The 12741-nt window shown below is 43.9% G+C and overlaps 1 protein-coding gene across 6 annotated transcripts in view; it reads right to left on the bottom strand.

The window, feature by feature from the left end:
* MAST3 (microtubule associated serine/threonine kinase 3) overlaps window positions 1-12741 on the bottom strand; it is a 77538-nt gene that overhangs the window by 12653 nt on the left and 52144 nt on the right. For all 6 annotated transcript variants that reach the window (XM_034437567.3, XM_087894515.1, XM_034437565.3 and 3 more), the window contains 11 exons: window positions 12449-12519; window positions 9916-10001; window positions 7820-8028; window positions 6487-6625; window positions 5685-5817; window positions 5278-5443; window positions 3449-3550; window positions 2818-2940; window positions 2335-2444; window positions 1556-1710; window positions 520-755 (listed from right to left, as the gene is read on the bottom strand). In XM_034437567.3, coding sequence (XP_034293458.2) covers window positions 520-755; window positions 1556-1710; window positions 2335-2444; window positions 2818-2940; window positions 3449-3550; window positions 5278-5443; window positions 5685-5817; window positions 6487-6625; window positions 7820-8028; window positions 9916-10001; window positions 12449-12519 — 1530 coding nt within the window. The remainder of the gene's footprint in view (window positions 1-519; window positions 756-1555; window positions 1711-2334; window positions 2445-2817; window positions 2941-3448; window positions 3551-5277; window positions 5444-5684; window positions 5818-6486; window positions 6626-7819; window positions 8029-9915; window positions 10002-12448; window positions 12520-12741) is intronic.

The following is a 12741-nucleotide window of genomic DNA, read 5'->3' as shown; positions in this document are numbered from 1 at the left end:
TCCAGAGCCTCCAGAGTCAGACAGCAGAGAGGCAGAGGAACAGGAGGAGCCTGTTCCTAGTGCACACATGCGAAGAGCTGTCAGAAGGCACGAACAGTTAAAACAAAAGGGACGACTTGGGAGTAAGGCCTGGAGATGATTGGCCCCTCCCATAAGGCTTAAAAGAGGAGCAAAGGCATGTGGGCACTTTGCAGGAAAACAACATTGTTAATTCTGTTCCCAGTCAACATCTCTGTTTGATTCTGGAATCCGTGTGGCTTTGCCAAGTAGATCTTTGGTTGAGGTAAAGGTTGGTGATTATCCCGAAGGACTTCTCCCGAAGGACTTTTTGCAACTAATTGGGACTCATCTGTGAATGAACGTAATTTACAGCTGTTGCAATAAAAGACGTTTTTGGGACTACCCGTGTTTTAATGATTCAGGAAACCTAGGTCACAATAGTATTGGACTAAACTTGGCAAATGTTGTTGCCACTGTTGGCTTCACCTGAGTTAGTATCCGGAGATATCCTGCTCTCACCTGCCAGCGCTGAGCCCTTGCTGGGTGTCCTTGGTGCTGCCATCTCAGAATCCCCAACGACAAACTTGGGGCGCTCCTTTTTGGCTGTCCCCCGGCAGGGGCTCTCATCCTCAGAGGACAAGGCAAACCTGGGCATCGCTTCTAAGCTGCAGGTGCTGCTCAGGACGGCAGGACTGCGGCTGAATTCTTGACGGAAGGAATGGACGGTGGAGCCACAGGAGGTCCAGGCACGAAGTCTGCATCAGAGACAGAAAAAAAAATGGAGGACATCTGCAGGGAGGATAATGGAATACTTCCTTGCAAAGCAAACAGATCCCCCTCTATGGAGGACGGTCCACTACTTTCTTTTCCAGTTTGTTTATGTATTAATCAAATTTATATTATCTAACTGTCCCTCTTTATCTGAGATAGTAACTCATTCAAAATAATTCAGCGAACTTGGAAGACTTGAATATGTCTCTTCCCAGTCCTGCATTCTAACTACTACAGCACACGGCATTCATGTAAGTCTACAAACACTGCAAGATGAACCATGAAGGAGCCTTGGTGGCGCAGCGGACTAAAGTGCTGTTAAGTAGCACTTAGCTGCCAGCTGCCTGCAATTACTGCAAGTTCAAATCTCACCAGGCTCAAGGTTGACTCAGCCTTCCATCCTTCCGAGTTAGGTAAAATGAGGACCCGGATTGTGGGGGCAATAAGCTGACTTTGTATAAAAAGAACACCGCTTAGAGGGGGCCAAAAACCCTACTAAGCAGGTATATACAAAAGTATGAAGGCTATTGTTTAACGCATTGTAAGCCGCCCTGAGTCTCTGGAGAAGGGTGGCATATAAATCGAACCAATAAATAAATAAATAAATAAACTGAGAGTAACAAGGTCGGAACACACTTCCCTCCTTTGCCTCTTCTGGTGCCAAAACCGAGCTTGCCCTTTGGAATTTTAAGGAAACCAAAGAAACTCAGGAAGCTCCCTAAGTTGTGCAAAATCCTTCCGCTGCTCCATTTTGAAAAGGTCAGGTGTGACCCTGTCCGCTCACCTGGTCTCAGTCTTAGTTAGCCGGCTCTTGTCCTCATCTCCAGAGCTGTGATCTCCCCTCTCGGCCCTGTCTTCTTTGTCCTCACCATGGCCCTGCTCAGAAGATGTGAAACTGAGCGTGGAGGAGTTAGCCAGATATTCACAACTGCTGTAAACCTGGGAAGTGGGGAAGAGAGGAGGAAGAAAAATCAGCTGGATACAGGACATACTTATTCTTGTAACATAGCCAGCAACTGGAGACTGGAGGCTAAAACATATGAAGAACGGTTGTGAATCTAGTTTAATGGAAAGAACGACCAAGGATGATACGATAGCTGTCTTCCAATATCTCAGGAGCTGCCACAAATAAGAGGGGGTCAACCTATTCTGCAAAGCACCTGAAGGCAGGACAAGCAGTAATGGATGGAAACTAATCAAGGAGAGAACCAATTTAGAACTAAGGAGAAATTTCCTGACAGAACAATTAATCAGTGGAACGACTTGTCTCCAGAAGTGGTGGGTACTCCAATATTACAGGTTTTTAAGAAGAGATTGGACAACCATTTGTCTCAAATGGTATAAGGTTTCCTGCTTGAGTAGGGGGTTGGATTAGAAGACCTCTAGAAGGTCCCATCCAACTCTTGTTATTCTGTTATTCAGTGCTTAAGAATAGTTTTGCAATCAACGAGAATATCACCCCAAACCTCCTCCTTCTCTGTGCAGTTCAAGTGGCCCCCATGTTCGCCAACAACAAAGCCAGAACTTTTCTGGCAAGCCTCCCCATAGGAGCCCCTTCCCAACCTTGCTGAAACGATGGGAGCAGGAAGAAAACTGACGAATCTCCGCACTGGATTCCTCATCCTGGGTTTTCTCATCATCAGAGCCCAAATGCCGGTAGCGCTCTGAGCGAGCTGGAGGAAAGAGAAGGTCGAAGAAAAGGAACTCAGAACTTTAACAAATTTGCCCTGTTTAGGAGCTGCTATAGGTATATGGTGGCCTTCTTCATGGTCTCTAGAGGCATTGGGGCTCTACCCAGAATCCTCCAGCTAGCTAACCAGCCAGCAAACCTCTAGTTATGCTATTTGTAAAATTATGGGAACGTCAATCTAGAGAGCACCAAGTTTTAGAAGACTGCTATAAGCAGTGAAACAGTCCCAAGGGCAGCCCCCATCCCAATCTTTCAGGATACCTTTAAGGGGCCCTTCTGGGATTCAGGGTTGTAACTCTGCCATCCAACCAGTACAGCCCTCTCCATCCTTTCCCTCTTCATCTGGGATGCCTTACTGTCAAAGTAACTGGTGTCATCTTCAGCCTCCAGCTGGGGGATAAACTCAGCTTTCTGCCTCAGCAGCCCATTCCAATCCAGATGGTAGAAGAAAGGATGGTGCTTCACCTCATGAGCGCCTCCTAGAGGTTGAGATGGGAAAGAAGGGATCCAAGGCACTGAGAGCTGATTATTGGGGCAGGAGAGCCACAACATCTCAACTTGTCCCATAGCTTTAGGTACGGGTAGTCCTTGACGTACGACCACAAACGGACCAGAATTTTTATTGCTAAGGAAGATGGTTGTTCAGTGAGCCTTTTTTTTTGTCATGATTGCTGAGTGAATCACTGCAATTGTTAAATGAATCATGCAGTTGTTAAGCGAATCCAGTTTCCTTCACTGATTTTGCTTGTTGGAAGTCAGGTGGAAAGGTTGTAAATAGGGATCACATGATACCGGGAAGCTACAACCATCATAACTAGTTGGTTATAAGGTGCCCAAATTTTGATTCCATGACCGTAGGAATGCTTCAGTGGTTGTAAGTATGAGGACTGGTCCGTGCCGTTTTAACTTGCTAAATGCTAAATGATTCGCATCATTTGAGTTAATGACTACCCGTCAGGCCTAACTGTACGGATGCTGTTGGGATACCTGTGCCCAGCCGCTCCAGAGGGCAGTGACGCAGGAGTTGTGTGATCAAATCTTGGGCATCAGCAGGAAGAGCTTCATCCCCCTCAGGCCAAATGATTTCATCTGAAATTAAGGAAGTAAAACCAAAGCAGTTTTGGAGGGTGCTCCTTGAAATTTTCCCTACCCCAAAAGTTTTCAAAAACTTTTGAACTGGGACAGAGCTATTAGAGAAATTCATGGAAGAAGAAAAAAAAGTTTTCTTCTCAAAAGTCTCAAAAGTTTTTTTATCGTGTGGCCCGAGTGGAACCTCTATGCATAGAGCCAGAAAGATCAACATCACATAAGAGAAACTCCTGTTTGGACAACCTTCCCTTCCTTAATTTTTCTCTTCTCAGAATTTAGATTGTTTTGGGGATGTGATGGGAAGAGCGGTGCTCTTTTTTAGTAGATGTGAGGTTGGGAGAACATAAGGATGCTCTTCTTAACTCACAGGTACATAAAGTTCCACTCTTAATTCTTAGCCCACCATAAAATATAGAATACCTCTAGTAAAGGCCATCTTATGAATAATGAAATACAGAGTAAACTTTGCTCCTACTTTTTCCTTGAGATCAACCATGCTAGCCAGAAATCCAGGAGATTCCTGAATAAATCTCCTTAAGGTCTGACTCTGAAAATATCAGACGTAAGTTTTGTATCAATACAGGAGAATATTTCTAACTCAGGGTTGAAATGACGGGTCCTTAGGGAGCTTGGTTGGGTTTTTTTTATAGACATTTCATTTCCCAAACCAGATTAACATTATCAGTGCTAATAAGGAGTAGAGTTTGCTCTCAGTTTATATTCTAGTAGCTTGCCCTGTCAATGTTGGTGGGAGTAGTCTTGGTGGTTGATTGGTTGGGCTGTTTAACTGTTAGTTTGTTCAGCAGTTCCTTGACTGAAGTATTGTTTATTTATTGATCATTGGTCTGATATTAATCTTGGAGTTAATCTAGGCTCATCTGGGTGTTGATTGCTGGTGGGGAGGTGTTTTGGTCTTTTTGTTCCCTTTTTGGCTTGCTGATTGTCTCTTTTGTACAGTATGTAGATACTGTTTACATCTATGTGTCTGTTGATGGCTAATTTGTCAAAAGTGCCAGGCTTCTAGAAATTCTCTAGCACCAAGTCCAAAAACTGGTACAGGGATGCTATTTGCACAGTTGGGTTAAGAACACCAGAGATCTGACTTCCTGCTTTTTTGCACTCTTGGCATGTTTGGGGAAATACTGTTGGTGAGAGGAAGACAACTCCTTCATCCCTCTTCTCAACTCCCAGAGTTTCATTTTTATCAATGGAAATGGCAGAGAAGCTCATCGTTATCATCCTCTCCCTGCAACACTGCTGCCATTGATGGGAATTTTCCAAACCGTGGGGATGCTCAGGATATTCCCATATTCTGAAGGTGCCTAACCAAGACATTGCTATTCAGCAGTGTGTCAGAAGAGAGCAAGGGGGAGGGGGAGGCTCAGCAAAGCGGCAAATCTTACACTGGCATAATATTCTTTCCGTTCAAGGACAAGCGGAGAGCACTTCAACTCAGCCCTGAAAAAAAGGCCCTGTGAAGTGGGAAGGCAACACCCTCCCCCTTCTGTCATCTCCAGGGACACATCACATGCTGAGCGAAGGTCACTTTTGTCTTCTCCAGTTCGCTGAGTTTATCTACTGGATTTCTCAAAGGTTCTTTTGTTCCGCCAGGCATCTGGGACTGGCACTGGCTTGACTTCTGCAATAAATGGGGCCCTTACTGCTTCGTCACTGAATTTCTCTAGTCTAGTAATATATGTCTCTTCATTAAGAAAAAGCAAACCTACCACTTATCACTTGCCCAAAGAGTTCCTCTGTGGTGTCACCGAAGAACGGGACACAGCCGACCAGGAACTCGTAGAGTATTATGCCCATGGCCCACCAGTCCACTGGCTTGCCGTAGCCTTGGATCAGGATCACTTCCGGAGCAATATACTCAGGAGTACCACAGACCTGCAAAGGGACAGAAAACAGCATTCTGCCTGTTTCTGGGAACAAGGAGGTTTCTTCTTAGGGATGGATGGGATCCCTGTCTCCCCCTTAAACCCAGAAAGGGCAGAATCAAGAGAGCGAGGACTCCTTCAGATGGGTTCGTGGCTTCCAATGTTTGGAGGCTCTTTCCTTTGTACCCAGCAAAACAATCTAGTAAGATTTCATTAGAAGACGTGCAGGCTCCTGCCCATAAACATCATACCTGTTTATCTACAAACTCTCGGGTGTCCTTCTCAATGTGGCCCTCATAGAGATTGGTAGTCATGTTCATCAAGCCAATCTTGGAAAGGCCAAAGTCGGTCAGCTTGATGTGGCCCATGGATGTGATGAGCAAACTGGAAGGAAGGAAAGAAAGAGGAAGGGAGGTGGAGGGAGGGAGGAAGGGAGGAAGGAAGGAAGGAAAGAAAGAGGAAGGGAGGTGGAGGGAGGGAGGGAGGGAGGGAGGGACGGAGGAAGGAAGGAAGGGAGGAAGGAAGGAAGGAAGGAAGGAAAGAGGGAGGGAGGGGGAGGAAGGAAGGAAGGAGGGAAGGAAGGAAGAGGAAGGAGGGAGAGAGAGGAAGGAAAAAAGGAAGGAAGGAAGGAGGCAGAGGGAAAGGAGGGAGGGAGGGAGTGAAGGAACAAAATGAAACGAGTTTGAACCATGAAAGGAATCAACCAAATAGTTCAAAACCTGTAAACTTTTTGTTATATGCTGTCCAGAGTCACTCACTTATGAGATGGACAGCTATATAAATTAGAGAAAATAAATTTAAAAAATTAGCAAACTTTTTAGCCTTTTGGGACACTGGCTTCTAATTCTAAAAGTAGAATACAATGTGAGGGAATTTAGTTGTTTGTCACAAATGTATAGGTGTTACTGCTCAGGCAACCCACACAGCCAGCCAGCATTCTAGGCTACAGCAGACAAACGTATTAGAAGAAGACTCCCTAACAAGAATTATTGAAACAAATGCATCCCACCCACTTCCCTGCATTTCACAATCTGACTTGTACCCCACTCTCACTTGTCTGGTTTGAGATCCCGGTGAACAATGCCGTAATTGTGGAGGTACTCAAGGGCAAGGACTGTCTCAGCAAAATACATCCGGGCCATGTCCACAGGCAAAGGTCCCATGTTCTTCAGCAGTGTGGCACAGTCCCCACCTAAAGGAGATAGAATGTCAGAGAGCTCACTACATGTAAAACACCAGGGACATTTGACAAACCCAGCTTTGATTATTTGACATCTAAACCAGGTTTGTCCAACTTTGGCAACTTTAAAACCTGGGGACTTCAACTCCCAGAATTAGACATCCCTAATCTAAACCTTTTTTCAACTTGTTGTGTTAACTGACTTTTAGACATCAAGTAAACAGATTTTATTTAATTCTGCCTTTTATGTGGTTCTTTTAATCTCTTTACCAAAATGCTTCTTTCAATGGCATTACTTTTATTGTCCAGGATAGCGATCCTTTAATGTTCTTAAAAAGATTCCAGTGCTTTTTAAAAATTTCAAAATGGAAAACATTTTACATATGCTTTTTAAAAGTATCCTGCAGAAATCAAAGGGAAAAACTTTCACCCTCCTTCCCCCCTCACACACTTAGAAAAGCCAAAAGCACATGTCATCGTGCCAAATAAACATATTTGGCAATACCTCGTTCTTTTATTTCGTTTCCCAAAAAGAGCTTTTTTTAAAAGTCTCTGACTGAGATTTCTTTTGGCAGAGACCACTAGGAAAACTTTTAAGATCAAGAAGCAGATTTTAGGCAAACCAAGGAGGGTTTGGGGAAGGGAGACGAAAATGTCAAGCACTTCAATATGCAAAGTCTAAAACACCAATGATGTTTTTGAGACTTTGGCAGGCGTCATACAACATATTTTGCAGACTTCCTTTGGCAGCTGTTTGACAGGGATATAAATGTTGCTTTTCAAAGTTCGCCAATCTCTGGATTCCAAACTCTGTAGCCTTTTAGGAATTCAGCACATACAATATGAAACCGCAGAACTGTGGAATGCTCTGTGCTCTTCTAGAAATGGATATTAAATTCAAGCCAAAGCCAAATTTTGCCAAGATGGAAGTTCTTTCTCTTTGGAGCAAAGGATACTAGAAGCCACCCGATACCAAGTCAAACCACTGATATATCTATCCCACGACTGCCTCCACTAACTGACATTAGCAATCTGTCCATGGAAAAAAGCCTTTTCCAAGTTTTGCCACCCGTGATCCCTTGACTAAAGATGCTACCTTAGACAGACTCAGGATTTCTTCCACACAGACCTGCTGCTCTTTCCTAGACATCTTTGTTGCTCCATTTCCACCCATGCCCATCAAGGTATGTCCTTCTGCAACCTCACCTTCCACATACTCCATGACCATGCAGAGGTGACACCTGGTTTCGAAGGAGCAGAACATGCTAACCACAAAAGGGTTCTCCGCAAAGGTCAGGATGTCGCGTTCCACAAAGACTTGCTGGATCTGGTTCCGTAACACCAGGTTCTGCTTGTTAATCTTCTTGATGGCAAACCGTTGGCGAGTCTCCTTGTGCCGCACCAGATACACAGCCCTAAAGGAACATGGAGAACTATTGGGCAACTTGGGAAGACGGGAACATCTTGATGTTTTCTACCCATTGTTTAGTCCTCTTGGCAGAGCGTTGATGTAAGAGCCTTGGTGGCGCAGCAGACTAAAGTGCTGTTAAGTAGCACCAGCTGCCTGCAATTACTGCAAGTTCAAATCTCACCAGGCTCAAGGTTGACTCAGCCTTCCATCCTTTCTAAGGTAGGTAAAATGAGGACTCGGATTGTGGGGGCAATAAGCTGACTTTGTATAAAAAAGAACACTGCTGGGGGGGGGGGGTGAAAGCCCTACTAAGCAGGTATATACAAAAGTATGAAGGCTATTGCTTAATGCATTGTAAGCCGCCCTGAGTCTCCGGAGAAAGGCAGCAGATATATATATATATATATATATATATAAAAATAAATAAATGTAGATGAGGCTGATAGATAGTGACTGTCTCAGTTCACCATGGCCATAATGAGGATTTAATTCGAGTACAAGTAGTCCTCGACTTACGATTCATTTAGCAACCGCTTGAAATTACAACAGTATTGAAAAAGATGACTTATGAGTGGTCCTCACACTTAGCAATAGTATTTAAGACTTACACAGGCAGTCCTTGACTTACGACCACAAATGAGCCCAAAATTTCTGTTGTTAAGTGAGACATTTGTTAAGTGAGTTTTGCCCCATTTTACGACCTTTCTTGCCACCGTTGTCAAGTGAATCACTGCAGTTGATAAGTTACTAACCCGGTTGTTAAGTGAATCTGGCTACCCAATTGACTTTGCTTGTCAGAAGGTCGCAAAAAGTGATCACATGACCCTGGGACACTTCAACGGTCATAAATATGAACCCGTTGCCAAGCGTCTGCATTTTGATCACATGATTGTGGGGATGCTGCAAAAGTTGTAACTTTGAAAAAAACGTTCATAAGTCAATTTTTTCAGTGCCGTTGTAAGTTTGAATGGTCACTAATTGAACTGTTGTAAGTCGAGGACTACCTATATATGCTTCACAGTGCTTTTACAGCCCTCTCTAAGAGGTTTACAGAATCAGCATATTACCCCCAACAATCTGGGTCCTCATTTTACCGTCCTTGGAAGGATGGAAGTCTGAGTCAACCATGAGCCTGGTGAGAATCGAACTTCTGACAGTCGGCAGAATTTGCTTGCAATTCTACACTTTTAACAATCCTCCAGCTAGCTAACCAGCCAGCAAACATCTACTTATGCTATTTGTAAATTATGGGAACGTCAATCTAGAGAGCACCAAGTTGTAGAAGACTGCTATAAGCAGTGAAAACAGTCCCAAGGATCGAACTGCTGGCAGTCGGCCGTCAGCAGAATTAGCCTGCAATACTGCATTTCAACCACTGCGCTGCTACGGCTCACAACTGAACAACCACCACTTACTTAAACAACCATTGTAGCATCCCCATGGTCACGTTATTAAAATTTGGGTGCTTGGCAACTGACATGTCCCAGCTGCAGCATCCTGGGATCATGTGATAGCCATTTATGACCTTCCCAGCTGCCTTCCGACAAGCAAAGTGAATGGGGAAGATGGATTCATTTAATGGCCATGCGATTCGCTTAACAACCGCAGTGATTTGTTTAGCTACAATGGCAAGAAGGTTGTAAAATCGGATGTGGCTCATTTAACAACTGCCTTGTTTAGCAATGGAAATTCTGGTCCCATTTGGGGCTGTAAGTTGAGAACCACCTTGTGCAAAATTTTTTGCACTAGATAACCCTTTCAGCAAAGAGGAAAGTCACCTAACCTTCTCACTGGCACAATTCTTTGTCCTTTTCCTTTTTTGCACCATGTTTTTCTAAGAGTTTTGGTCTTATGGCAAAAGGGGAAGACTGTATTTGCTGAGCCTACTCACCCGTAAGCCCCATTGCTGATCAACTTGATAGTTTCAAAATCGCTTTCACGGGGCTTCCTCCGAGGAATGGGGGTAGAAGACTGGTTCTGCAAGAGACAGGGAAAGTGAAGGGGAATACCTATTACTTGCAGTCTATACAGAAAGAATGACATCTATTGAGTTGTTACTTTTCTGAAATAAGTAGCATACAAGAATATAAGGGAAAAAAACACACCCTCATTTATCCCAATATGATGGAAGAACACAAGAGTTTACTGGGAGTCTAAAGAAATATCAAAGAACTCTAAATCCTATCTCCTGGTGGGGATTAGAACCAGTCTGGGGACCAAACACAGCTCCCACCAGCCCTAGGAGGATGTAGGAGAAGAGCAGACAGAGATGGGGGGCAGAGTTAAATGCGTTGTTAGTTTAGAGTCCTTGCGTTCCCACAAGGGCTCCAAATCCAACACTTCTGAATTCTGTTGACCCTTATCTGGCGCCAATTCAGCATTGAATCTTAGTTGACCACAGTGGTGGGTTGCTCCCGGTTTGCACCGGTTCACAAGAACCGGTAGTAAAAATTTGTAGTAGTTCGGAGAACCATAATAACATTAGCTGGCCACGCCCCCGAACCAGTCCCGGCCCGGTCGCCGCTCACTTACCCCGCCCACCTCATCAGAGGCTTTTTTTAAAAAAACTTTTAAAAGCATTTTTTCTACAACCTCTTCAGCCGAAAAAATGCTTTTAAAAGTAAAAAAAAAGCCTCTGATGATCATGCGGCTCAGCTGGGATCGTCAGAGGCTTCTAAAAGCATTTTTCCTGCAACCTCTTAAGGTTGTAGAAAAAATGCTTTTAAAAGTAAAAAAAAAAAAAAAAAAGTTGGCCACGCCCGCCGTCACATTACCCCCACCAAGCCACGCCCACAAAATAAGCCACGCCCACAGAACCAGTAGTAAAAAAATTTAGAACCCACCCCTGGTTGACCAGATTCTTGGTTATAGACCTGAATAAATTTTCCATGCTGCGATTTTTGTGCCTGACAGAGGCAGTATGATCTCAAAGAAGACTTTCCTATTAATGTTTCAATGAATGATTACAGAACTATTTTAAATGATGATGGCAAGCTGAACTGGATACAGGTAATCCTGGACTTACACAGTCAATTTAGGAACCGTTCAAAGTTACAAGGTCACTGAAAAAAGTGACTTATGGCCATTTTTTACACTTACGACTTTTGTAACATCATGTGATCAAAATTCAGATGCTTGGCAGCTGGTTCAAACTTATGTCCCTTGCTGTGTCCCAAGGTCATGTGATCACTTTTTGCAACTGTTTGACAAGCAAAATCGATGGGGAAGCCAGATTCACTTAACAGCTGTGTTACTAACTTAGCTTCAGCGATTCACTTAATGACTGTGGTAACAAAGGCCGTAAAAATGGGGCAAAAGTCATTTAACAAATGTCTTACTTAACGACAGAATTTTTGGGCTCAACTGTGTTCGTAAGTCAAGGAATGCCTGTATTGATAAACAGGCCTTCAAGAATACCCAAATGATAAGTAGATTTATTGTAGGAAGGCTGAAGAAGTGCCATGAAAGAATTCCAATGACTAATACACATCAAATATCAATCCTATTTATATTAAAATCAAAGTTCAAACTCCTGTGCCTTCCCCACCCATGTAATATAATGGAGTAGAAGCCACTCTGGAAGAGAATTTGTGTAGCTCAGGGTTGAACTTTGGAAACCTTGGTGTTCTCTGAGCTTGGTGGTTTTCTTACCAATGTTTCATTACCCAACTAGGTAATTTATACAACTGGGTAAAGTGGCTAACTAGTAAATCCACTTTGTTAGGTGGATTGCTTCTGTGTCTCTTGTTTTGCTAGCAGATGGATCCGGTATCATGACCTTTGCTTGTGACAATGTGAGTCCTTAATGTTAAGTATTTTTATAATGAGAAAAGAAAAATAGTAAATTAACAGTAAATGAAATAAAATATCAATCTTGAGTACATCTGGCTCTTTAGGAATATCAGTCTAGAGCAGGGGTGTCAAACTCAAGGCCCATGGCCCAGAACGGGCCCACAGGGTACTTAGATCTGGCCCATGGGGACAACCTGGAAAAAGTGAAGGATTGGCCCACATTGCCTCTGCCAGCAAAAACGCAGCTCCATTTTCGCAGAGGGCTGCAGGAGGCCGTAGCAAGTCGAAAACGGAGCTTGGGAGCCCATTTTTGCTGGCAGAGCGCTCGGGCTGTCTCAGGCACCCCCGAAATGAGTGACGTTGAGCTGGCCATGCCCACCCTGGCCATGCCCATCCCGCCTCCCCCCCCCAGGACAAACACAACCCTGATGTGGCCCTCAATGAAATTGACTTTGACACCCCTGGTCTAGAGTAATGTTTTTCTCAACCTTGGGAACTTTTTAACTCCCAGGATTCCCCTGGAGAATTCTGGGAACTGATGTCTGCACATCTTAAAGCTGCCTGAATTGAGAAACATACAGCTTTAGAGAAATGCCTTGCAACAGACCAGAAAGGGAAGAATATAATTTTACCTCAGGAAGTTCATCTTGCTGCTCTGGGCCTGCTGGGGAAGGGCAGTCAACTTGATCAAACTGCACAATTTCTGGGGAAAAAAGAGAAGCACAATTGAAAGCAATGACAAACAAGACACTGGATCTGTTTCCCATCTGCCTTCCATGCTTTTGTGGTCTTCTTTTTGACGGCCACAACAATATTGCTTTTTTCTGATTGGCAGAATTCTTTCCATTATCCGGGATTTAAATCAACTGTGAGGTCCTTGGCATGCTCTCCGAACTTGACTATTTTCTTACAGACATTTCATTAC

Source organism: Pantherophis guttatus, chromosome 1 (genome assembly GCF_059756535.1).
Source record: "Pantherophis guttatus breed Tessera chromosome 1, ASM5975653v1, whole genome shotgun sequence".
NCBI classification, from domain to species: Eukaryota; Metazoa; Chordata; class Lepidosauria; order Squamata; family Colubridae; genus Pantherophis; species Pantherophis guttatus.
Note: the sequence above shows the minus strand (reverse complement) of the source record. Positions and strands in the feature narration are given on the sequence as shown.